The sequence below is a fragment of the Trichomonas vaginalis genome, chromosome III (genome assembly GCF_026262505.1).
Source record: "Trichomonas vaginalis G3 chromosome III, whole genome shotgun sequence".
NCBI classification, from domain to species: domain Eukaryota; phylum Parabasalia; order Trichomonadida; family Trichomonadidae; genus Trichomonas; species Trichomonas vaginalis.
Window position 1 is genome coordinate 1,138,882 of NC_067205.1, and position 23,465 is coordinate 1,162,346.

At 38.2% G+C, this 23,465-nt stretch overlaps 10 protein-coding genes and 4 pseudogenes across 14 annotated transcripts, besides 2 other annotated features; 5 read left to right on the top strand and 9 right to left on the bottom strand.

Annotated features, from left to right (window-relative positions):
- Positions 1-12,608: part of a mobile genetic element that runs on past the window's edge.
- Positions 51-685, top strand: TVAGG3_0618510 (annotated as a pseudogene). Its single transcript has one exon. A coding segment is annotated over exon 1 (635 nt).
- On the bottom strand, positions 854-1,098 carry TVAGG3_0618520 (uncharacterized protein; the record flags this gene model as incomplete). Its single annotated transcript, XM_051240274.1, has 1 exon — positions 854-1,098. A coding segment is annotated over one exon (245 nt), but the record flags the coding sequence as incomplete, so codon positions are not given.
- TVAGG3_0618530 (uncharacterized protein) lies at positions 1,129-1,392 on the top strand (the record flags this gene model as incomplete). The annotated part of the gene is made up of 1 exon (XM_051240275.1): positions 1,129-1,392. One exon carries the CDS (start codon positions 1,129-1,131, stop codon positions 1,390-1,392), a length of 264 nt encoding a protein of 87 aa, XP_051086862.1.
- Positions 1,442-2,140, bottom strand: TVAGG3_0618540 (cytochrome B-C1 complex subunit 6, mitochondrial family; the record flags this gene model as incomplete). The annotated part of the gene is made up of 1 exon (XM_051240276.1): positions 1,442-2,140. One exon carries the CDS (start codon positions 2,138-2,140, stop codon positions 1,442-1,444), a length of 699 nt encoding a protein of 232 aa, XP_051086863.1.
- TVAGG3_0618550 (uncharacterized protein) lies at positions 2,792-3,175 on the bottom strand (the record flags this gene model as incomplete). Its single annotated transcript, XM_051240277.1, has 1 exon — positions 2,792-3,175. One exon carries the CDS (start codon positions 3,173-3,175, stop codon positions 2,792-2,794), a length of 384 nt encoding a protein of 127 aa, XP_051086864.1.
- Positions 3,401-4,051, top strand: TVAGG3_0618560 (uncharacterized protein; the record flags this gene model as incomplete). Its single annotated transcript, XM_001297312.1, has 1 exon — positions 3,401-4,051. The coding sequence occupies one exon, from the start codon at positions 3,401-3,403 to the stop codon at positions 4,049-4,051; it is 651 nt and encodes a 216-aa protein (XP_001297313.1).
- On the bottom strand, positions 4,080-4,280 carry TVAGG3_0618570 (uncharacterized protein; the record flags this gene model as incomplete). The annotated part of the gene is made up of 1 exon (XM_051240278.1): positions 4,080-4,280. The coding sequence occupies one exon, from the start codon at positions 4,278-4,280 to the stop codon at positions 4,080-4,082; it is 201 nt and encodes a 66-aa protein (XP_051086865.1).
- On the top strand, positions 5,041-5,982 carry TVAGG3_0618580 (organellar and viral DNA polymerase type B; the record flags this gene model as incomplete). The annotated part of the gene is made up of 1 exon (XM_001297313.1): positions 5,041-5,982. One exon carries the CDS (start codon positions 5,041-5,043, stop codon positions 5,980-5,982), a length of 942 nt encoding a protein of 313 aa, XP_001297314.1.
- TVAGG3_0618590 (protein of unknown function, DUF4106 family) lies at positions 6,217-6,912 on the bottom strand (the record flags this gene model as incomplete). Its single annotated transcript, XM_051240279.1, has 1 exon — positions 6,217-6,912. One exon carries the CDS (start codon positions 6,910-6,912, stop codon positions 6,217-6,219), a length of 696 nt encoding a protein of 231 aa, XP_051086866.1.
- TVAGG3_0618600 lies at positions 7,496-7,611 on the top strand (annotated as a pseudogene). Its single transcript has one exon. A coding segment is annotated over exon 1 (116 nt).
- TVAGG3_0618610 (protein of unknown function, DUF4108 family) lies at positions 7,628-8,020 on the bottom strand (the record flags this gene model as incomplete). The annotated part of the gene is made up of 1 exon (XM_051240280.1): positions 7,628-8,020. A coding segment is annotated over one exon (393 nt), but the record flags the coding sequence as incomplete, so codon positions are not given.
- TVAGG3_0618620 (Poxvirus D5 protein-like family) lies at positions 8,088-8,668 on the bottom strand (the record flags this gene model as incomplete). Its single annotated transcript, XM_051240281.1, has 1 exon — positions 8,088-8,668. A coding segment is annotated over one exon (581 nt), but the record flags the coding sequence as incomplete, so codon positions are not given.
- An 86-nt stretch (positions 12,609-12,694) lies between the features above and the next one.
- On the bottom strand, positions 12,695-13,590 carry TVAGG3_0618630 (annotated as a pseudogene). The gene has a single exon. A coding segment is annotated over exon 1 (896 nt).
- A 186-nt stretch (positions 13,591-13,776) lies between these two features.
- On the bottom strand, positions 13,777-15,209 carry TVAGG3_0618640 (annotated as a pseudogene). The gene has a single exon. A coding segment is annotated over exon 1 (1,433 nt).
- A 6,964-nt stretch (positions 15,210-22,173) lies between these two features.
- Positions 22,174-23,465: part of a mobile genetic element that runs on past the window's edge.

The following is a 23,465-nucleotide window of genomic DNA, read 5'->3' on the forward strand; positions in this document are numbered from 1 at the left end:
CTTCAAGATGCTATAAACAAACTTCCATTGAGACATCCAATGACGTCAAATTGTATTGGAGAGCTTCTGAGTTAGGTCAGAAGGTTTTATATGAAACAGGTTGCTTCGACGATGTTTATGAGATAACAGGAGAAGTTTCTCAGAAGATAAGAGACTCACTTGAATTTCCACAAACTGGACCAATTGGTTGCGACAAGTTCGACTCAGATGAAAAAGATATACTATGTCGACCTTAACGCTGCATACATGAGGTTTGTCCAATAATTATCCGACTGGAATTCCAAACGAAGATGGTGAGTTCCCGGGAAGGAACTATACAGTGGAAAAGTCATACAACAACTGTATGATATTAGGAAAGCTTCAAACCCAAACTGCAATGACACTCAAATTGCTTATGAATTCGACATGGGGATATTCCATTAAGAAACCTCAAGAGATGAAGAGTAAACATTATGAGAAGGTCGACAACTTTGTTAAGGTTTTCTCCTTTTGTTTTGAAGTACGAATTCACTCAAGGTCAAAGTGGCTTAGTAACCACATTAAACCTATTGTCGAACATTGGTCTTACCCTCAGTTCGCAAAGGCAGTCCTTGACAACTACAACAAATTCTTCTCCGAAGTCAAATCGAAAGTTGTGGTTTACTATGAGAACATTGACGCACTCATGACGAACGAAGAAGGGTAACAAACTCATTGAAATGGGTTTAGTCGGTGAGAAGATGGGTCAATTCAAATTGGACAAAATTTTCACCGAAGTTCATGTCCTCTCCAAAGCGTAAGTACTGGGGCATACTTGAAGACGGCACAGAAATAAAACATTGCATGAAGTAAAAAATTTTTATTCGAATTTGAATTAAAATGTGGAATTCTTGGGAACGGGAAAGGCTTATTTACTTGAGGAACAGGTAAAGGTGGTGGAGGTGGAGGTGGTGGCAACCAGTCCATTTTATATTCCTTCCTAGCTAATTTCCGTTTAATTTCATGGTCGCCCTCGGAGTCTTTGAATCGGACAGGTCGAGTTACACCATTCTTGGTCTCAAACTCATATATAACCTGTTTGTCTGTATTTTCGTCGACTATGGCACGAGACACGAACATTGACCAAACGGACAAAAAGTGTCATTTCGGATGGTCACGCAGCCAATCGCATTCGAGCACTTCGAAGAAGCCTTACGTTCCAAGGGAGAGGGTGTCTGGTGCAAGGCAGAGGTCATGAAACTCTACGAGCAGTACATCCTCAATGCCTGGGAGGACAAATCGTCCTTGGATTGGCAATTCTACCAACTCCTCTGGGACGACCTCCTACGCAACTGGGATAACGAAAGAGTCCAATTCAAAGGTCTGGAACTAATTTTGCAAATTGACCTTAATTTAACATACTTATCCAAATAAACACCTAAATTTACTCGGGGTTTCCCCCTAAAATAAATTTTTTTTACTCTTAGAACCACTCGAGGTTCTCCTTACGGTTGTTGAGCTTGTCACCGTCAATGTGTCTGACCCTCGTCTTCTTGTCTGGATTTGGAACCCATTGAATTGCGACAAGCTTGCCCATGGAAATTGAACCGCGATTCCGAAGGTTAAGGTTCAAGTGTCCCAAGTTGTTGAGGACTGGGGTAAGAACCTTGCCTGTCTCCTTGTTGCGGATTTGGTATGGGTAGGGTTGGGAAATTTCGTAAGCGTCATTGGCAACAAGGGTTGCCCAAACTTCCTTTTCTTCGTGTTTCTCTTCTTCTTCTTCCTCTTCTTCCTCTTCTTCCTCTTCTTCCTCGACAATTCCTTCTTCAATTTGGTACTCACGAAGTACGGTGTTGCATGTTCTGTCCTTTCCGAGTACCTTCCAGATGGCGTCTATCTCTTCGAAGAAACGGTAGATGAGTCTGGCAAGGTCTCGGTTCTCTCTCTCGTAATTGCGCAAGGTTTCCGCGAAATCGTTCAGGCATTTCTCATTGGAAGCTTGGTTCATGAGGACATCGGCTTTGAGATTGGTCATCTCTGTCATAAGACTACTTTGGAGAGTCTTAATGGTGTTTGTCAGATGAGCTTTCAATTGGGCAATTTGAATTTGAACTGGGCGCTTGTCTGACAACCTTGAAAGGACATCTGCTATTGTGTTCGGCTTCGGTGCTTGTTCGGACATCGAAAAAATGAAGTGGTTTGAGAATGGCGGTTTTACTTCAAAAAGCTTGTTATGACAGTTATGTCATACAACAAGTTTAAAATAATATCTTGTTCTTCTTCTGAACGTTTGTTGTCTCTTCCGATAAAAGTTTGGAACATGAGAACCAAAAAACGTTTTTTGAGGAACCGAAAGAGTTCAGGCAAATTTTCATATTCTGGATATGTTGGGAGCAGTTCAAAACATCTGAGCTGACTTTCGGACAAAATTGGGACAATGTCAGAAAATTCATCTTTGGTCGGACTGCTTGAAGGTAAGTCCCTTACATGTAAGTAGCTCTGGTAAAGTCTTCTCATTTCTGCTAACTTTTGGAGTATAGCTTCGTAGTTTAGAAGTTTTAATTTTAATTGTCTTATTCCACTCTTTACTTCTAAACGGTAAGTATCCATGAGGTCAAGAGTAGCTTTGGTTGCCTTAAGAGGAGCTATCTCTTCTTTGACTTGTGCAATTTTGGTTGCAATTGTGATTTGAGCTCCTTCAAGTTCGCCGTCTATGTCGTTCTCAACACCTTCAACCATAGCTTGAAACTCTTCATCGGTCCATTGAGATTGGTGTGGGACGAATTTAACTTGCTTCATTCAAAAAATGAAAAAAATGTTTTTACTCTAAACGTTAAGGTTTGAACTGAACTGGTTGGATGTCGCCTTCACAGGTTATGTAGAACGGCTGACCCGAGAAGTGAAGGAGAGACTGAATTGCCAATTTCATATGGGGTAGGGGGTTCTCCTTGTTTGGTATTTTTATCCATGGGCGCTTTGCAAAGAACTTAACAAGAGCTTCTCTTTTGGCGTCCTTTATGCCATCGTAGGCTGTCCCGTCTGGTATTTGAATTGGAATTCCAGTCGAAGTCTCGAGCTGAAGTGTAGCCCTTCCAGAAATAGTGGTGTACTTGACCTTGGGCTTCATGACCTTGCGCAAGTAGTCTTTTACGCAGTTGTTAATTTCAATTAGGTAAATTGCCTCGTCAAATCCTTCTTGCATTCCAAGTTCTTCCATCCGACAGGAAAATATTTTCCGGACAACTGGAAAATATTTTCCGGACAAAGGGAAAAATTTTCCCCGACGACAGGAAGAACTCTTCCAGTTGTCCGTCCGTAAACCATTCAAATTTTCGAAAATTGAGAACTTTTTCGTCGAACTTCAGAAAAAGTTTTTCCTTCCGACAGAAAAAGTTCTTCCTTCCGACAGAAAAAGTTCTTCCTTCCGACAGGACACAAACGAATGTCCGACAGAAAAAGTTCTTCCTTCCGACAGAAAAAGTTCTTCCTTCCGACAGGACACAAACGAATGTCCGACGTCCCACCAACCGAGCCGATTCCCAAACCAGAAGAACCGACAGCCCCAGCGCCACAACAGTCTCCTCAGCAAGTCCCTCCACCAAATTACTACCAATTTCCACCTCAAGGTTACTACCAATTTCCACCTCAAGGTTACTACCCACCACAAGGCTTCCCGAACTACCCTCCTCCTCAGCCTATGCCTTACTTCCCCAACCCTTGGTTGTTCCAGCAATCTCAATCTCAATCTCAATCGAAGAGAGACCAAGACTTCGAAGAAGGTCTGAACCGCTTACGCAAAGATTATGCTACTGCCCCTATGGAAGACGACAGGCTTTCAGTCTCTTCCCTCAAATCGACTGATTCGACTCGTACCACAGATTCGGTTCGTGACCGTGAAGACTACCTCAAGCAGTCTGAGAGACTCTTCATCCTACAATCATTTACAGTTGGAGCTCTCAAGAACATGCGCAATTACGAAGGTCAAACACCAGCTGGAGACCGCAAAACAGATGTACTCGCAAGAGCCGTCCAGCTCGTCAAAACAAAGACTGAGATAGTCGACTTCATTCTTGCAGCTTGCCCATACAAGTAAAAAAATAAACAATTACGAGTTAAACTTTTTACTCTTTCTTTTCTGAGTTGTTTAGAGCTGGTTTCTCTTGTAGAAACCTTTCGTACTCTTCCATGGTCATGTAATTGCGAATTTTGTACGCAATTCCAGGTTCGTTGTTTTTGAACCTTACGTATGTAACGCTTCCATCCTCCTCAGGGAAGTAAGCTGCTAACATCTGACCAAGTTTTCTCGGTGACTCGGAGCTCATAAAAATGTCACTTTTTAAACGTTAAGTTTTTAGTCTTATTTTACCCTTTGTTTACCCTTTGTTTACCCTTTGTTTGTCAAGGTAGTATTGGAGTGCAATTTCTCCAAATTCTCTGTGTCGGAGTTCTTCAGCATTTTCCAAGGTGTTCCTGGAGAACTCAAAGAAGTTGTCAAGAACATACTGCCATGCTGCTCTTCTGAGTTCGTCGGTATTTTGGAAGTGTTGCACCTTCGAGTCTTCGGACATGAAAAAATGACACTTTTTCTATTAAACCGTTTTGGCATTTCTCATGAGTGAGTATAGTTCTCCCGAACCATTGGAAGAGAAGAAGTACCCTTGCTGGCAAAAGACAAAAATAGTTGCCTTAGTTGTCATTGCAATTGTACTCGTAATTGAATTCATTGTACTTCTCTTCACGTACATAAAACTCAGCAATGGTATTTGCTTTAAGAAGCTACCATCTTACTAAGACTAAACACTTACATTTTTCAAGGTTGACTTTTTACAATTTGAATTTTGTTGCTGAATTCAGCAAAAATAATGTTTAGGGTAGAAGGTTAGATCTAACCTGTCTTCTACCCTCTTTTCTAACCTCATGAATTTTCATGAATTTTACACCAAAAATAATGTTTAGGGTAGAAGGTTAGATCTAACCTCTTTTCTAACCTCTTTTCTAACCTCATGAATTTTCATGAATTTTCCCGAAATAAAAAATAAAACTAACTTTATTTTTTTATTTTTTTTATTTTGTATAAAAGATATGATTTCAACAATCGGCACAACAACAATTCAAACAACTACAGCACCAAACTCGTTAGTTATGAATCCAACATCTATGTTAGTAGAGATGAAAAGCTTCATTCCTTCTTCATATACTTTCGAAACAGAAATCCAGAAGATAAAGCAGGAACTGTTAACAGGTAGTTTAGACTGTAGTGCGAAAGATGAAACAAATGAACAGTATCTTTATGACATGCAGGATATTATTGACCATTTACCCAAATTGCCTGAAATCCAACAGCAAAAACTAACTATTCCTGAATTTGACGAAATAGAAGTCAAAGCAACTGACTCGGTAGAAATAAAGAAGTTCATACGTAAGGTAAATTATGAATTCCTTGGTTTTCATTGCAACCATAAAGTTATGGACAAAGATTGCGACATGGTATATAAGAACATCTCTGACATATATAAATCCGGGGAGTTTAAGACCTACGACAACTTTGTTTCATTAGCTGCAAAATGTGTATGGCAGATAAGAGATAAAGACAGAAGAGGTAAGGTATGGAATGAACAGATAAAACCAACTGCTTCAGATTTAAAGAAAGCCATTGACGCTTTAGTTGTTTTAGCAGGTAAGGTTTCAGAATATAACGCAAAAATGAACCCACAATGTTCTAAATGTAAAGCAGCAATGAGGAAATATAACTACTCCGTCAAAGAGATAGAACGTATGAGAAACGACTCTGCAGACTTAAAGAAAGAAGCAGAAAAGCCAGCAGAAGATAAAATGAACATGTTAGCATTTCTGAACAAAAACTATCCAACAGCAGAAGATTTCCTTCTATCTGACGTCAAGAAGAAATATAAAGAAACCTTCGGTATCGTTAAAACATTCGATGTACTAAAAGAAGAAATTGAAGCTACGAAACTGTTTAGAGTCTCACGAATTCATAACGTTTACCATGTAAAACGCTTATAAAATAACTGGGGTAGAAAAGAGGTTAGAAAAGAGGTTAGATCTAACCTTCTACCCTAAACATTATTTTTGCTGAATTCAGCAACAAAATTCTGAGTAAAATAATTTTTAGGGCATGTGTCAAACCGTTGAGTTTTCACAAATTTTAAAAAATAACGTTTACCATGTAAAACGCTTATAAAATAACAGAGTATTTTGACAACTTCAAACAAGTAGAGTAAATGAACTCTTTATTTTTCAAGCTTGACTTTTTACAATTTGAACTTTGTTCGCGTAGATATGAATTCTGAAAGAAGTATGAGGGTCTTGTATGACTTTGTACTTCTCCCATAGTTCATGTCTGTCAAACTTACCTGCCATGGACTCTTTCATAAGTTCCATGAAATCGTCTTCGGACAATCCGGGGAAAAGTACAATGTCAGTAAGTATTCTCTTTACATCCTTACTTAAACTCTTTGCTGTCTGTACACAAATGACAACTGAGATGTTAAAGTGTCTGAGCTTCTTAAGAATTCGACACATATCTTGTTCTCTGTTCTTTAACAAAGGATGAGAAGCAAAGTCATCTAAGATAAGAAGACATCTGTGAGGGTAAGTCTTCCAATCGTAAGATTGCAATTTCTTCGAAATGTATTCTATCTCTTTCTGTTTGTTTCTGAAGTGTTTCTTCTCTAATATTCTCTGCATTTCCTCATTTGGGTCTTTAAACTTAGAATTGACATACTCATTTATAGCATTATACTTCAAAACTCTTCTTTGGTACTTCTTTATCCAATCTAACAACTCAGTATCCTTTATACATACTAACTTAGACTTCTTTATAATATCTTTGAACGAATTGACGGTTTGGTCAAATTGACCAGAAGTACTACAAATGACAACTAACTCATAGAATGGGTTCTTCTCATCTAGTTCTTGTTGTTGTGCAGCCATTTTAAGATAAGTGAAAGTCTTACCCGACCCAGGTGGTGCAATTAGACCTGTTATACCATTCTGAGCAAATAAGAACTTGTCATGTATAGGCTTTATCTGAGCATTTTCTAACTTCCTCTTGTTCTTGTTTAAAACATTCTCAAATTTCTTGTCAATGTCAGCAAACTTTTTTTCTAACATATTTTTAGAAAAATTAAAATTTTTATCTTTTAGAAAATGTCTAGCGATTTCGCTATCTATATTCGAGACAAGCTTTTCGACAGCAAAACATCTGTCGACCATAAAATCTTACATAGTGTAAACAAGAAAGGTGAATTTGTTCTAAAGTTCTGTTTCTGGGAATATGACAAGAACCATAAAACATTAAGCAGAGCAGTCTTAAAATTTGTCAATGACAGACTTGTTGACAGAGATGACGCCTCTTGGAGAGATGAATGAAGTCCAACAAAACTTCTTAGAATGCAAAGAAGACACATGCGCTGTTCTTGAAGATGAAATAGAAAACAGAATAGATGAGCTATTAAAGGACAAAGAACTTTTACATAAATATGGTTCGGAGAAATTTGACATAACTCCACCAGAGAAGAAGAAGAAGAAAGAAAAGAAAGAGAAAAAGTAGAAGAGAAGAAAGAAAAGAAAGTAGAAGAAGAGAAAAAAGAACCTGAACCAGTTCCAGAGAAAAAGAAATTTGACATGTAAAAATAAAATTTTATTTTTAGAACATTTCTGGGTCAATGTCAATGTTCTCTTCCTCTTTAGGAGCAAACACTGGCTTAGACTCTAAAATCTTTTTACCCAATTTACCTTGAACTTCAACTATCTTAGACTCATAATATTCATAGTCGTCTGCTTTCTTTGGTTCATAAGGTATAACAAGTTTGTATGCTTTGCCTTCTTTAAGGTTTGAGAACCTTCTGTCAAAATTTTCTTTGACTGCTAACAAACCTTCTATGTCTAAGTCTTCAAATTTCGCACCATTTTTAGTCACAATAGCAAACTTAACTGGTGCAATGTTCCAAATTTTGTCAAATGTAGACTTTTCAAAATTGTAGAAGTAAACATTCAAATATGCGAATGGAGCTAACTTATCTTTGACTTCTGTCATGTACTTATTTACTGAGATGAATTTTGCCATCTTTTCTATCGGATAAAAAAAGATTTTTTTTTAAATTTACTCAGAAAAATTTTTCTTTGTATATACGCCATTCTGAACATCTAAAAGACTTTTGACATTTGCCAAGAATGTACGTTTAGAAGCTGCCATATAACCATATTCTTGACAATATTGTTTATACGAATCGTACAATGACCTTTCATCTAATGACACAAAGTCAGTTTCATCTATGAACAGTTCATATACACTCTTGTTTGCTTCTAACAATGTTTGTCTCTCTTCGGTATGTGGAATTTGTCTTGGATTGAACTTAGAAATATCTAATGTCATGAAATATGAGAACAAGTGGTTGTAAAAGTCAGATGTCAAAGTTTCTGCTAAGTCGTCAAAATATTCTGTATCTTGCATATGAGAATCTGACGTTCTGACAACTACATATCTTCTGTCAGAACTTTCTAACTTCATCGGAACAGTATTGTTTGAAACCATAATGAAGTTTGCAACATTTTCACAAACTCTTTGGTCTTTATACTTTCTTTCAACAACTCCAACTTTGTCTGTTATAAGACTCTTCAAAGCATCTGAGTTCAAAACTTTTGTTGTATCTATACTTTGAAGTTCATTGCAAACTATAAGTTTCATATTCTCGATTGAGGAGTTAAACTTGCCACAGATGTTTTCTAAGTTTGTCATATTCGGATTCGAATAGCCCTCTAACAGTTTGCACAAAAATATCTGTAAAGAAAGTATTCTTACCAGTTCCTTGTTTTCCAATTATAATGAGAGCAGTTTCATTTTAGCACTTGGATGTTGTAAGATGTTTGCAAACCAACATAAGATATACTCATAGACTCTTTTCGTTTCCATTGATATAATTTCTTTGACATGGTCTAACCAAGCTTCTATAATATTTTCTTTTCCATTCTACTTGTTCATATTTATATCCAGTGAAGATAGAATAGAAGTTTGGAGAAGGTGTATAGAACTTTATACCACGAACTGAAAAATCTTTCTAACTTTGACAATAAGAGTATCCCAAGCATCTAACATCTTCATGCCAACTTGTACAACTTTTATTTTTCTTAAGTTTCTGTCTACATTCTTGTTCAGACACTATTGTGCTCTGGTTTGTTAAAGACAACATCCCATTCTTTCATGACATAACATTCTGGGGCAGAGTCAACATAAATGACTAAACGTTTCAAATTCTCGACTGCTTTGTTATAGTCTCGAAATGGACACATATTTCTGAATGCTTGGAAGTCATAAAAATCTGAAACATCTATTCTGTACATTTTTATAAAAATAAAAAAAATAATATTTTTTATTCTTGACTTTGGTTGTTCCATTTGTTGCATTTGTTGTTCTTGAGCTATTTGTTGTTGAAGTTGTTCTTGTAATACAATACTTTCACCAGTTGCATCTTCCAATTCGAAACTTTCTGCCGTCATTGACAAATACATAGGACATAAAAGTTTTACAGGAACAAAGTTTGCGTCAACTAAGGTTAAGTTTATGTTTGCTAAAGTGTTTGAGTTTACTAAGCTTGAAAATTCTGCATTCGAATGAACAATAGGCAAACCAGCAGAGAATGTGTTGTTTATACGCATAAGTATCTTTTGGTCATAGTAGTTTCTGTCGACATTCGAATAGCACTTTGAACCTAAGTTTGAAACAATATATAAAATAGGTGTGCTTAAAGTCAATGGAATAGACATTCCTTGTATGACACCTTTTCCTGTTATAGGAAACTGTTGGTAGTAAAAACCAGAAATAAGTTTTGTATTATAGCTCATATTGTTTATAGTAAACTCAGTCGGACATCCAAACATAATGAAACCTGCTCTAGTTGCAGCACATGTTACACCGTCTTAAAGTATTAAATAAGTCAACAAAACCTGTTGGTGGTATATCTGAGTAAGTATCTTCAAAGGAGTATTTTTTACCATTCACAACAATAAAGTCTTCTGGTGTCAAAAGAGCAAAACAGGCTTTAGTCGTCATTGTGTTTAAGGTTAGTTTACAATATCGTCCTTGAGGACTTTGTAAGTTTGTTGTTATAGAATTATATGACTCAGGGTTTTTAGTCGTAATAGTATAAACCATTGTGTCTTCTGCCATTTACTTAGCAAATAAATTTTAATGAAATGTTGTGGTCGTCAAATATTTTTATAACGTCTGGGAAACTATATTTTAAGTTCAACGTTTCACCTCCTTTCATAACGTATATCTTGTCAATGACATTATATGAAACACCACAGCAAGCAATGTCGGGTTCTATTTCTTTGATGTTTATATCGTCTGCCTCTGTCAAAAGTTTCAATAGTTCTTTCAAAATTCATGAGGTGCAATGACATATGAGTTCACTTTTACAGGGTTGTGTTCAACCAAGTTTAACATTATACCTAAAGCTTGACAAATCTTCTCCTGAGTTTTAAGTTTGTCTTTCAGTTGTTGGTAGTCGTTTCGAATATCTGCAACAGAACTTAAGTCTCTGCTAACTTCAGGATATGTTGGTTGTTCTTTTACAGGAACAATTGTTATACCATCTTCGTCTTCGTATGGTTTCCCCACTTCAACATCTCTGTCTTTGACATTGACAACAACACTTTGACTGTTTGTTTGAGTTGGTGAATTTAACTTCACATCTGCCACCGCCATTAAACCTTTTGAAACACTTACGCTTCTATTTTTCGGAAATGACATTTTACTTAGAATAAAAAGATGGACGTATTCGAGTATCTCTTCGAATTGAAGCAGAACAAAGTTTACACACACAAACAATACAAATACATTGACAGAATAGTTCTTTACACAAACAATGGAAAATGTTATAGAATAGCAGTCTTTGCTGAACCAAAATATTTTCATAAAGCAAAGAAAGTTGGTATAACTGAAATGGTGAAAGTTCTTGAAGCGACAAAAATATAACTTCAAAAACTGACGATATTTCTAAAGGTAAGTTTATCTACAATATTATGTCAAAACTGGCGTACTGTCAATATTTGACGGAGAGAAGTCAGTTCAAGAACAACTTACTGACCTGCTGCCAAAATCTGCTCGATGGAAGCTGTCGTTATCCAATCTGAGGAGCCCAGCAGGTTTCATCGAACGAATCTTCAAAAGAGCATCTTCCGTGAAAAGTGCTATTGGTTTTGTAAACTTCTTTGCTTTCTAATTCACTGGACCGTCTCTGTCACCAGTATATTGTATTTGAACGTACCAACAGTTGAAATACCACCCATAAAGTCTTCTGAGTCAGCAAATGGAATGCCAAGCCAAAAGTTTGAACGGTCTCCATTTGTATATTGAGTTTTTTGACCTCCTGTATGATCCATACTTTCACATATGGCATAATAGAACTTTGCATTTCAGGGTTAATGGTTGTTGTGAAGTTGTTGTTAAAGTTCATAGCATCTAATGTCAAGTTGTATGACCTCATATCCTCAACTGTAGAATATTCTTCTCTTGGATAATATTTGCCATCTATGTTTATATGATATTTAATACCAGGGTTGTAGAACAAGAATAGTCATTTATAGTTCGTCTGAACAGTACAAACATAGTATCTGCATGTTTCATTGCAGTTGTTAAGCAATATCTGTTCTTGCACCTGGGTCAGCACTTTGGTTTCCAACTTCACCTGCAAAGTCTTTGACAGATATTTGGTGTATAGGGAACATAAGTGGAACTGCAATATATTTGGCAGCTAAAGCATTTGAAATATCTGGGTCCAACATATAGACTGCAAGTCTGCTTTCTATTCTCTTGCATTCAAATTTTTCGCATGTGAACTTAACTGGGTCCCAAGCATTCCAGCAGCATTGAAATAATAGTTTACTTCAGTGTTGAGGTTTGAGAAACCAAAGTCTAAGTCAACTTTGTTTTTGCAAAAGTCGGCGAATGACGTTTTATTTGTTCCCTTTACGTCTGTAAGAGTGAATGGGTCTTGTGTTGGTGCAATGACTAAGTTATTTTTGCTTGGAGTAAGTTCGATAGAAATTTTTCCTGCCCAGTTTGGCAAGTATCTTAAAAACCTGAAGATGAGGAAAGATGACAAAGGAACTCTAAGTTTCAATTTTACTTTGGTTACTGCTGCTGCATTTTGTCCAGAAAGGTTAACATAAACTCCTGGAACGTTAGGGTCAAGTCTTCTTATTTTCTCAATAGTTGCATACTGGTCTGTTTGTTCTCTAGCTTGTGGTTGTACTGAGTTTCTCAAAGCGAACCATTCATAGTTTGCCCATGTTACTGTTTGAACTAAGTCAGAGTTAGAATATATCTTATATCCCATGAAAACTTCTGGAGCATATTGGTATCCGACATAGAAAATTCCATTGCAACCTTTCTTGTCAGACAACTTGGCAGAAGGTTTTATTTCAATGTCTTGTTCCACGTATAAGAAAGAGTTGTCAATAGAAATTATATGAAACCTGTCGCAAGCAATATCTACTGTTGTTGAAGAACCTTCTCCAAACTCACCTACGTTTCCATAAGAAACAGCAGTTGTATATTCGTAAGTTCCAGGAACTATTTCTGACCTTCTAATGGCATTGTCGCATTCGTTATACCATTCGGAAACATTTCCATTCATAGCATCCAAAACTGTTGGCGTTATATTCTGAGCGGCGTACATTTCATATGAGTAAAAATATAGAATAGTTGGATTTATATGTCATAATAGAACCCACGTGGACCAAGCTTTACTTTCTTCCTGACTGAGTTTTTAACTCTTCTTTTTCCTTCATTGCCCTCTGCTTGAAGTTGTTGCATCTTTGCATTATGTTCATCTAGTATGTTGCAAATTTCCCATGTCCTTTTTGCCTTTTGGCTCTGGTCGCCCATCTCAGGTAACCTATATCCTAGAAAGAGTTTGTCATAGTCTGTATTTGAGTCTTCGCGTATTGTTTGCATGACTCTTTCCTGAGTTTCCGGTTCAAGCTCTTCAAACGAGCTTGTCCATATGGAATAAGCTCGTTTCCAAATATATGTTTTGTAGCCATTCTGGTTTTCTTTCCATGTTACCAACAATATCTTTTGTGAATGGGAAAGCTTTTACCCAATCTTTCAGTCTTCGTCATTTATTTCTGTAGTTGGTTTTATTTTGTCAAGGAACATGTTTTTCAATACTAACATTTCATTTGGTACTGTCCATTTGAGTTTTCTTAAATATTCATCCCTTCTCGGTTCATTGTCTGCAAAGTAAGTTTTTATGACATTTTGTAAACTTTCGTTTGCAAGGTCATGTACAATAGGTTCTCTTCCTTCTCCTCCCTAACTTTCTTTCTAAACTCTTCACCAAATATACCATCTCTATGGTTCTGTGTAGTTCTTTGAGATAAATGTTCTAGAACGTCAGGTGTTATATTTCCATCAGCCATGTTCATTTCATACTGGTCCAAAATATCTGCATGTTTCATATCTTTCAATGGCATTAAAGCCGCGCTTAAAATACCAGCTATATCTCGTTCACCATTGACTTCCATTGCGTCTACAACTTCTTGGAATTGAGGTTGTAAGTTTATGAACCACCTATCCGGATTAGCTTTATGACCCCATCTCATTGTAGTTCCATCGTCTGCAGAAACAAAAGTAGGTTTGTTTCCATCTTGGTTAGGTTCTGAATGAACTTTAAACAATGTTTCATTTCTATATGTTTTCTTGAAATTTAACCTTTTATTTTCACCGAGTTCATCCGAAGATTGAACGTTAAATGCTCGTAAGTAAAAAGGGTTGTTGTATTTGTGTACATTTTCTTTCAGTACTTCCATTCTATGCTGAATATTTTCATCTGGTGTTGGAGTCTTTTGTATGTCGGCAAACATTTTTCGATATTCTTCTACTATGTCAGCCGAATTTTTTTTAGACTCTTGGAAATATTCCATATTCTCCGCATACTCTTGTTGAGGGTCAAGATTTTTCGGCTGTTCCAAATCTTCATCTAGTTCTGTGAAGTTAGTTTCCAAAGGAGTGACTTGTGTTCGTTTCCTTCAGGCTCTTCTAGCTGTTGTTGCTGAACTATTTCTTCCATGTCTGGTTGTATCTGAACTATTCTTCCTGTGGAGTTTCTTGTACCTCATCTGCTGGCATTTCATATATTCCGAGACCGTTTTCAACAATTTCCCTATCTACGTCATCCGCATTCATAAGCTTTTGTTCTTTCGTTCCGTCTCTATTTTTTACGCGTTTTCATGACGAAAGTTGAATTGTCATTTAGCTCTGACATCAAATATCTCGGAGTAAATTCATCCATGTCATTTGGATGATATGCTATTAAATCATATCCCTTAGCGAGCTTGTATTTTCCAGGTTTGAGATTATATCCGTTTTGGTGCTGAGCCATAAAGCTAAATAGGTTCGGGTCAGTATTTCCATCCTTGAACTTTCCAATAGCTTCTTTATTCTGTCACTAAAGTCAACAGTATCTGGGAAACCACACTCTTCTTTAAGCATTTTTAAGAATTCTTGGTTTCCTTGTTCTCTACTTCTTTTATGTCCTTGCTCTGTTTGTGGTTGTTGTTGTGCAGGGTTTTGAACTGTTGGTTGTGCTGGATTTTTGAACTGGTTGGTGTGTTGTTGTTGTTGTTGTGCAGGTTTTGAACTGTTGGTTGTTGTGTTGGTTTTGGTGCATGCCTGTGTCTGTGTCCATGTGACGATGTAAATGTTTAGGTAGTCCTGGTGCAGGTGCTTCTCTTGGAGGGTTTGGTGGTATATAAGTTCCACCAGCTGGCACATATGTTCCATCTGCAGCGTAATGTCCTACCTGACTTTTCGTTCTTAAGAAAGCATTTACTAGGTCTGTTTTGGTCTGTTGTAACTCTTTTTCTTGACTTTCCACAACAGTTGCTCTAACGGCGTCATAGGCACTTTGAACTGCCTGTCTCGTTGCTGCATCTGTTATTTTCGTCATATTTTGTGCTACTTCTTTTAACTCTTTGTCGAAACCTTCAGACTTCAGCTTCCTTCCAGATGAGAAGTCGTTCACTTGTTTCACCTTACTATGAAGAGCTTCGAAGGCGTTCTTAAAGTCAGCATTTGTTAAAGCTTCATTTGAACTGTCTTCATCCGCTTGTATTTTTGTCCTTATTGACCCTATGAGTTGGGCTGCTTTAGCGTTGGCTTGGGCATCTAACCAGTCATTGTTAGCTTTTATATATTCTGCGCTTTTCATTGCCTTTTGCATAGCCGCGTCGTTATTTTTACTTTCTTGTGCTAAGTTTTCATACTGTACGGTTTGGTTTTGCAACTGTAAAAGTTTTTCTGCCTTTACATTTGCTTCAACTTCTTTTTTATACTCATCGCTATCCATATATGTCTTCAGGGCTTTTTGTTTTATCTCTTCATCTTTCAGTACTTTATATTGAGTAGTATGGTTTTTCAAATTTATAACATCTTTGTTCCATTTTTGCTACTTCTGCTGCTTTTTCTGACACTTTTTTCGCATATTCCTCTGTACTTAGTTCTTTCAGTTGTTCTTCTTTCTTCTTTTTCTCTACGTTTAACTCATTGAGTTTCTTTGTGTGTCTGTCATATTCTAGTTTCTTTTCGTTTTCACTTATTTGTTTCTGTATGTCTATGTTTGACTTTTTGACATCTGTTATTTGATTTTTGAGTGAACTCAAATTCATTTGACTTTGAGGGTTATAAGCTGTTCCGTCTGCAGCTCCACCATAGCCTGCCATTTTCGCTAAAAGTGCCGCTCTTAAACCTCCACTCTGTGCACCAATAACTCGGTTTAAAAGCATAGGGTTGCTTGACATTTGTTGCAACATAGTGGGGTCATTCATTATTTGTTGTTGCAACTGTTGTTGTGGTGTCAGTTTTACTATTGGATGTTTGGGCTGGTCTGCCCTCTGTGAAATGGACTTGGAAAACAGCACGCACAAATTATCCAACAGGTTAGAGAGGTTATGAAGAAGAACGTCTTATGGACAATGCCTTTCGATGTTACTGAGCCACAGGTTGAAGGACACGACGGCTTTGCAGATTCTACTGGAAACATGACGGAAAATTGCATGCCTTTGGGAGGAAAAAAGGAAAAGGTGAAGACGCACCATGCTCCATGGAAAGACAAGATATGGCAATATGAAAAGTATCGTGAGGTTAGAAGTAAAATTACATCTGGTCGAACCTTTACAGTAAATTTTGAAGAAGGATAAGAAAAAGAAGGCTTCAATGGGTGTACTTGCTGCCAATACCAAGATGGAAATAATGAAAGGATACAACCAGATTGACCATGAACAGATTGGAGGTCACATTTACTATGCACATGGAATGTCACAACAGCTGCAAGTGGCTTCTTGAACGCTTTCAAAGACTACAAAGAAGAGACAAAATGGTTGACTCCGATTCACCGACATTTTGAAATGCAATTGAAAGGAATTGCAAAGTGTCAAGTTGAATGTACCAACCTAACGCTCAAGCAGTTCAGACAACATGCTGGATACTTTCCGTTTTCCATAAATAAGTCTGACATTTGACTTGACAAGGTAATGAATTTACAATTCCCAATTGTAAAACAATTGTCAATGATCCTTGCATTCTTACATGTCCTCAGGAACTCTGTCTTGTTACAGAAGAGAAGATGAAGTTCTTGATCATGGTGTGAAAGAAAAGGGTAACCTTCTCAGAGGTCAATTTGGGCAAAAAATTGCACACGTTTGGCAAATGTCAATATCCCCGAGTCAACAACTACAGCTAAAAGGTTCCTTCACATGAGACTATGTTGTGAGTTCGAATTTACCATGGTTGAAGATTGTAATTGTCCACAACAACTTCATGTTGAACGAAAGTTCTATAACAAACCCATTGTTCGGAAAAGGCAAGTGCAACATTTGTCAGAGCTGTAAACATTCTCTTTTCGAGAAAGGTTTGTTGGAACGCAATTCCAGATGACACAGCTTGCCCAGAAACTTTTGTACCAAACAGACGAAAACAAACTTTCACTGTTAGCCAAGACCAAAAGTTTGTTCCAAGACAAACGTTCTAGTACAAAAGAAGTACAGACATTCCAACAAGGCCGTTGGATTGTTCGGATACCAACCTGAACGCAGAGAGAACTTCATGAGGTTTGGCAAGAACTTAAGATGCTATTTAACAAACTTCCCATTGAAGACAATCAATTGACGTCAAAATTGTATTCGGAGAGGATCTGGAGTTAGGTCGAAGGTTTTATATAAATCAGGTTGCTTTCGAGATGTTTATGAGATAACAGGAGAAGTTTCTCAGAAGAGTAGAGACTCACTTGAATTTCCATCAGAACTGGACCAATTGGTTTGCGAACAAGTTTCGACTCAGATGAAAAGATATACCTAATGTCGACCTTAACGCTGCGTACATGAGGTTCGTTCCAATAGTATCCCGATGGATTCCAAACGAAGATGGAGAGTTCCAGAAGGAAGCTATAGCAGTTGGAAAAGGTCATACAACAACTCTATGATATTGTTGAGGAAAAGCTTCAAACCCCAAGACTCGCAATGCACGAAATTGGCTTATGATTCGACATGGGATATTCCATTAAAAAACCTCAAGAGATGAAAGAGTAAAACATTATGAGAAGGTCGCCCAATTTGTTGAAAGGTTTTTCTCCTTTTGTTTTGAAGTACGAATTCATCAAAGGTCAAAGTGGCTTAGTAACACATTAAAACCTATTGTCGAACACATTGGTCTTTTGACCCTCAGTTCGCAAAGGCAGTCCTTGACAACTACACAAATTCTCTCCCGAAGTCCAAATCCGAAAGTTGTGGTTTACTATGAGAACATTGAACGCACTCATCGACGAACGAAGAAGGGTACACAAACTCCATTGAAATGGGCATGGTCGGTGACCAAAGATGGGTCAAATTCAAAAATTGACAACTTTTCAACCGAAGGTTCATGTCCTTTCCAACGTAAGTATTGGGGCATACTTGAAGACAGGCACAGAAATAAAACATTGCATGAAATAAAATTTTTATTCGAATTTGAATTAAATGGGGAATTCTTGGGAAACGGGAAAGGCTTATTTACTTGAGGAACAGGTAAAGGTGGTGGAGGTGGAGGTGGGTGGCAACCAGTCCATTTTTTATTCCTTCCTATGCCTTAATTTCCGTTTAATTTCATGGTCGCCCCTCGGAGTCTTTGAATCGGACAGGTCGAGTTACACCATTCTTGGTCTCAAAACTCATATATCCCTGTTTGTCTTGTAATTTTCATCGAAACTATGGCACGGAGACACACAGCATTGACCAAACGGACCAAAAAGGTCATTTCGGATGGTCACGCAGCAATCGCATTCGAGGCACTTCGAAGAAGCCTTACGTTCCAAGGGAGAGGGTGGTCTGTGTGCAAGGTCCAAGTCATGAAAGGTTACAACGAGCAGGAATTCCGTGAAGAGTGCCTGGGAGGACAGATGCGTCCTTAGGATTGGCAATCTAGGGGACCAATCCTCTGCGTGTTACGACCTCCTACGCAACGGGGAGTAGGGGGGGACGAAAGAGCGCCAAGTCCAAGGGGGAGACGAGTATTTTGGCAAATTACCTTGAATAACATACTACCCAAATAAACGACCTAATTACTCGGTTTCCCCTAAAGATAATAATATTTTTTTACCTTAGAGACCGCGCGAGTTCCACCTGACGGTGAGTGGTTGCTTGTCACCGTTGCATCGGTCTGACCCTCGTCTGCTTGCCTGGAGGGAACGCTCTGAATTGCGACAGAGTTCTGCACCATGAGATATGAACTCGCGATGGCCGAAGGTTAAGTTCAGTGTCCCAAGTTGTGAGGACGTGGGGTAAGAACCTTGTGCCGGTCTCCCTGTTTGCTTTGGTAGGGAAGGGGGTTGTTGGAGGGAATTCGAACCGCATGCAACAAGGGTTCCCAAGACGGCTCAAACTTCTTCGTGTTCTCTCTCTTCTCCTCTCTTCTCTCCCTCTCTTCTTCTTCTCTTTTATATACTCTTCAGCATTCGGTCTCAACGATACGGTGTGCATTTCTGCCTTTCCGAAGTACCTTCAAATGCGTCTTATCTCCAGAAGAAACGGAGATGAGTCTCGGCAAGGTCTCGGTCTCTCTCGCGTAATTGCAAGGTTTCCGGAAATGTTTCAGGCATGTCTCATTGGAAGCATTGTTCGTGAGACTATCGGCTTTGAAGATTGAGTCATTCTTTGTCAATAAGTACTACTTGGGAGAGTCTATGGTGTCAGATGAGCTTCAATGGGCAAATTGATTTGAAACGGGCCTTCTGGGCAACCTGAAAGGACAACGCATTTCGTTCGGCTTCGGGCTGTTCGGACATCGAAAAAACTGAAGTGGTGAGAATGGCGGTTTTACTTCAAAAAGCTTAGTATGACAGTTAGTCATCAACAGGTTAAAAAATAATATCTTGTTTCTCTTGTAACGTTGTGCTCTTCCGATAAAAGTTTTTCGGAAACATGATAACCAAAAAAACGTTTTGATGATGCGGAAGAGTCAGCGCAAACGTTCCAATCGTGATATTTGGGTAGGCATTCAAAACATCTGACGTACTTACGGACAATAATTGGGACAGATGTCAGAAAATTCACTGGTCGGACGCTGAAGGTAATCCCTTACATGAGTAGCTCTGGTAAAGTCTCTCATTCTTGCTAACTTTGAGTTAAAGCTGTATCAGAATTTAATAAATGTTCGATTTACTCAAAATGTCTGTATTCCACTTTGAGTCATCAGACGGAAGCTTCCTGGGTCCTAACGAGAGCTTTGTACTAAGGGGTATCTGTTCCTTGACCCGTGCAATTATGGGTTGCAATTGTGATTTACCCTTCAAGTTTTCGCCGTCTATGTCGTTCTCAACGCTTTCAACCAATACTGAAACTCTCATCGGCGTCCATTGAGATTGGTGTGGGACGAATTAATGCTTTCATCCAAAAAATGAAAAAATTTTTACTCAAAACTTAAGGTTGACTGAACTGGTTGATGTCGCTTCACAGTTAGAGAACGGCGACCCGAGAAAGTGAAGAGAGACTGAAGTTGCCAATTTCATAGGGGTGGGGTCTTCCCTTGTTGTGATTTTATCCAATGGACAGTTTGTTTTGAAAAGCTTAACTAAGAAGCTCTCTTTTGGCGTCCTTTATGCCATCGAGCTGTCCGCTGGTATTGCAATTGGAATTCCAGCGAAGTCCTCGAGCCTAAGTGGCCTCAGACAGAAAGGGTCTATCGGCTAGGACAATAGTCTTCGCGTGAAATTCTAGTATCCGTGCTAATCATTACTGCTTCAAGGTCTTCACAAGAAAACTATTTATCTCGACTACTAGAGAAATTCTCGTCAATCCTTGCGGTTCGAGCCTCATGAAAGGAAAATATATTCGCGACAGCGAAAATTCCCGACACAGGAAGACCTTCAGTGTCGTCGTAAACCATTCAAAATTTCGAAATTGAGAACGTTGTCGAACTCAAAAAAAGTTCCTCCGACAGGAAAAGTTCTCCCTGACAAAGGTTTTCCCGACAGGAAAATTTCATCCGACAGGAACACAAACAGAATGTCCGACAAAAGTACCTCGCGACGAGCCATCAAAAGCTCTAGAGGAACTAAAGCAACGAAAGCCACGCCACCATCCGACGTTCCCACAAAACCCAGTTCCAAGCAACAAGTCCCTCACCATCCAAAAATTACATTACACCTCAGTAATATTCCACTCAAGGGTACACCCACCACAAACTTGCCACGAACTACCCTCCTCAGCCAAGTGCCTTACTTCCCCAACACCCTGTGATGTTCCACAAGCTCCACCACCCCAGCAATCTTCAATCTCAATCGAAGAGAGACGCAAGAGTTCGAAGAAGGTTCTGAAACCGCTTTACGCAGAAGATATAGCCACGCCCCTAATAAGACGAACAGGCTTCAGTCCTACCCCTTCAAAATCGACGTTGATTTCGACTCGTACCAACAGATTCGGGTTCGTAACCGGGAAGGACTACCTCAAGCAGTCTGAGAGAACCTCATCCTACAATCATTACACTAGGAGCTCCAAGAAACGATGCGCAATTACGAACGGTCAACAACGCGCTGGAGACCGCAAAACAGACTGACTCGCAAGAGCACGTCCACGTGTCAAGACAAAGAAACGAGATCAGTCGACTTCAATCTTGCAGCTTGCCCATACAAGTAAAAAAATAAAACAATTACGAGTTAAACTTTTATTCTCTTTGTCTGAGTTGTGTTTAGAGCTGGTTCTCCTGGTGAAACCTTCTCGTACTCTCCAATGGTCATGAGATTGCGCAATTTGGTAACGCAATTCCAAGTTCGTGTTTTTGAACCTGTACGTTGTAAACGCTCCATCCTCGACACGGAAGTATAGCTGCGTAACACTTACCAAAAGTTTCTTCGGTGACATCGAGGCTCAAAAAATGTCACTTTTAACGTAAGTTTAGTCTTATTTAACTCCTTGTGTTACCCTTTTGTTTAGCCCTTTTGTGTCAATGAGTATTGGAGTGCTCAATTTCTCCAAATTCTCTGTGTACGAGTTCCTTCAGCATTCCAAAGTGTACCTGGAAACCAAAGAAATTTGCAAGCGAACCATACGCCATGCTGCTCTTCTGAGTTCGCGTATTGTTGGCAATGATGTGCACCTTTCGAGTCTTCGGACAGAAAGAACTTTCTAATTAAACCACGTTTTGGGCATTTCTCATGAGTGAGTCTAAGTGTCGTCGCCGAACCATCTGGAAAAGAAAGTCCCTAGCTGCAAAAGACAAATAAGTTGTCCTTAGTTGTCATTGCAATTGTACTCGTAAAATTGAATATCATTGTACTATCCTCCAACGTTACAAAACTAGCAAATGGTATATTGACTTATAAGAAGCCTACCCAATCTTACTAAAGACTAAACACTTAATTTTCAAGTTGACTTTTTACAATTGAATTTGTGGCATAAATCTACAAAAAATAATGTTGTAGGTGAAGAGGTAGATCAACCGCTTTTCCACCTGTTCTTTCAACCTCAGATTTCAATATTCATGAAATTTTGTAAACTTCATAATGGCAAGCCCAGAAAAATAATGTTTAGGTGAAGAGGTGAGATTCAACCTCTTTTCTACCCTGTTTTTCAACCTCATGAATTCATTTCCCGAAAAAAAAATAAATATATTTTTACTATTTATTTTAGTTTTTTATTTTTATTGTATAAAAGTACATATTCAACAATCGGCACAAACAACATATCAAACAACACAGCCAACGAAACTCGTGTAGTCCTAATCCAACATCTATGTTTAAGATGAAAAATCTTCATTCTTCTTCATAACTTCGAAACAAAAATCAAAGATAAAGCAGGAATGTTAAACGACAGTGATAGTTTTACGACTAGTTACCGGCAACAGATAAACAAATGAAGACAGATCTTTGATGAAGCAGGAATAGGATGAACCATTTCCTGGGCATCCAAATGCCTGAAATCAGCAGCAAAAACTACTATTCCCGATTGACGAAATTAAGAAGTAAACCAACCTGACTCAGTAGAAATAAAAAGTTCAATACGTAAGGTAAATATGAATCTTGGTTTTCATACCTGCAACCAACAGGGTATGGACAAAGAATTGCGACAGTGGTAATAAGAACGGATCTGCGACACCTTATAAAATCTTGAGATTTAAAGCCTACGACAACTTGGTTTCATTAGTTCGCAAATGTAGGACAATAGAGATAAAAGATCAGAGAAGGTAAGTGTAGAGAAGATAAAAAACGAACGCAATAAAGAACCAACGCTTATGTTTTAGCATAAGAGAAGCAATAAATGAACCCAATGTTGTTCTAGCAGAGTAAAGGCAGCAATATTGAAGTAAATAATACACTGCAGTCCTAATTAAAGCAGCAAGGGAAAAACATTCGTCATAAGAATACGCATGTGAAACGATACGCAGACTTAAGAAAGAAGCAGAAAACCAGCAAAGAATAAATGAACATGTTTAGCATTTCTGAACAAAACATCCAACAGCAGAGAGATTCCTTATCGACGTCAAAAGAAATAACGAAGAAAACTCTTCCGGTATCGTTAACTAAACTCCGATGTAACGACAGAAGAAAATGAAAGCTACGAAACGTAGATTCAAATACATCGAATCAAACTTTACCATAAAACCTATAAAATAACGGGAGAAAAAGAGGTGAAAAAACAGGTGAAATCTCACCTCTCACCTAAAACATTTTTTTGCTGGAATTCAGCAAAAAAATCGAGTAAAAATAATTTAGGGCAGTGTCCAAACCGTTGAGTTTCACGAAAATTAAAAATAACGGGGATTTGACAAAGGTGAAACACGCTTCACCTAAGATAATATGATTATTGACACTTCCGCAAAAAACAGTGAAATCTAGCTGCTCGGTCGCAACCTTTATTTTTCAGCTGACGTTTTAACAATTTGAACTTTTGCGTAAGATATGAATCGAAAGAAGTATGAGGGCTTGGTAGGACGTTGACTCTCCCAAGCAGTC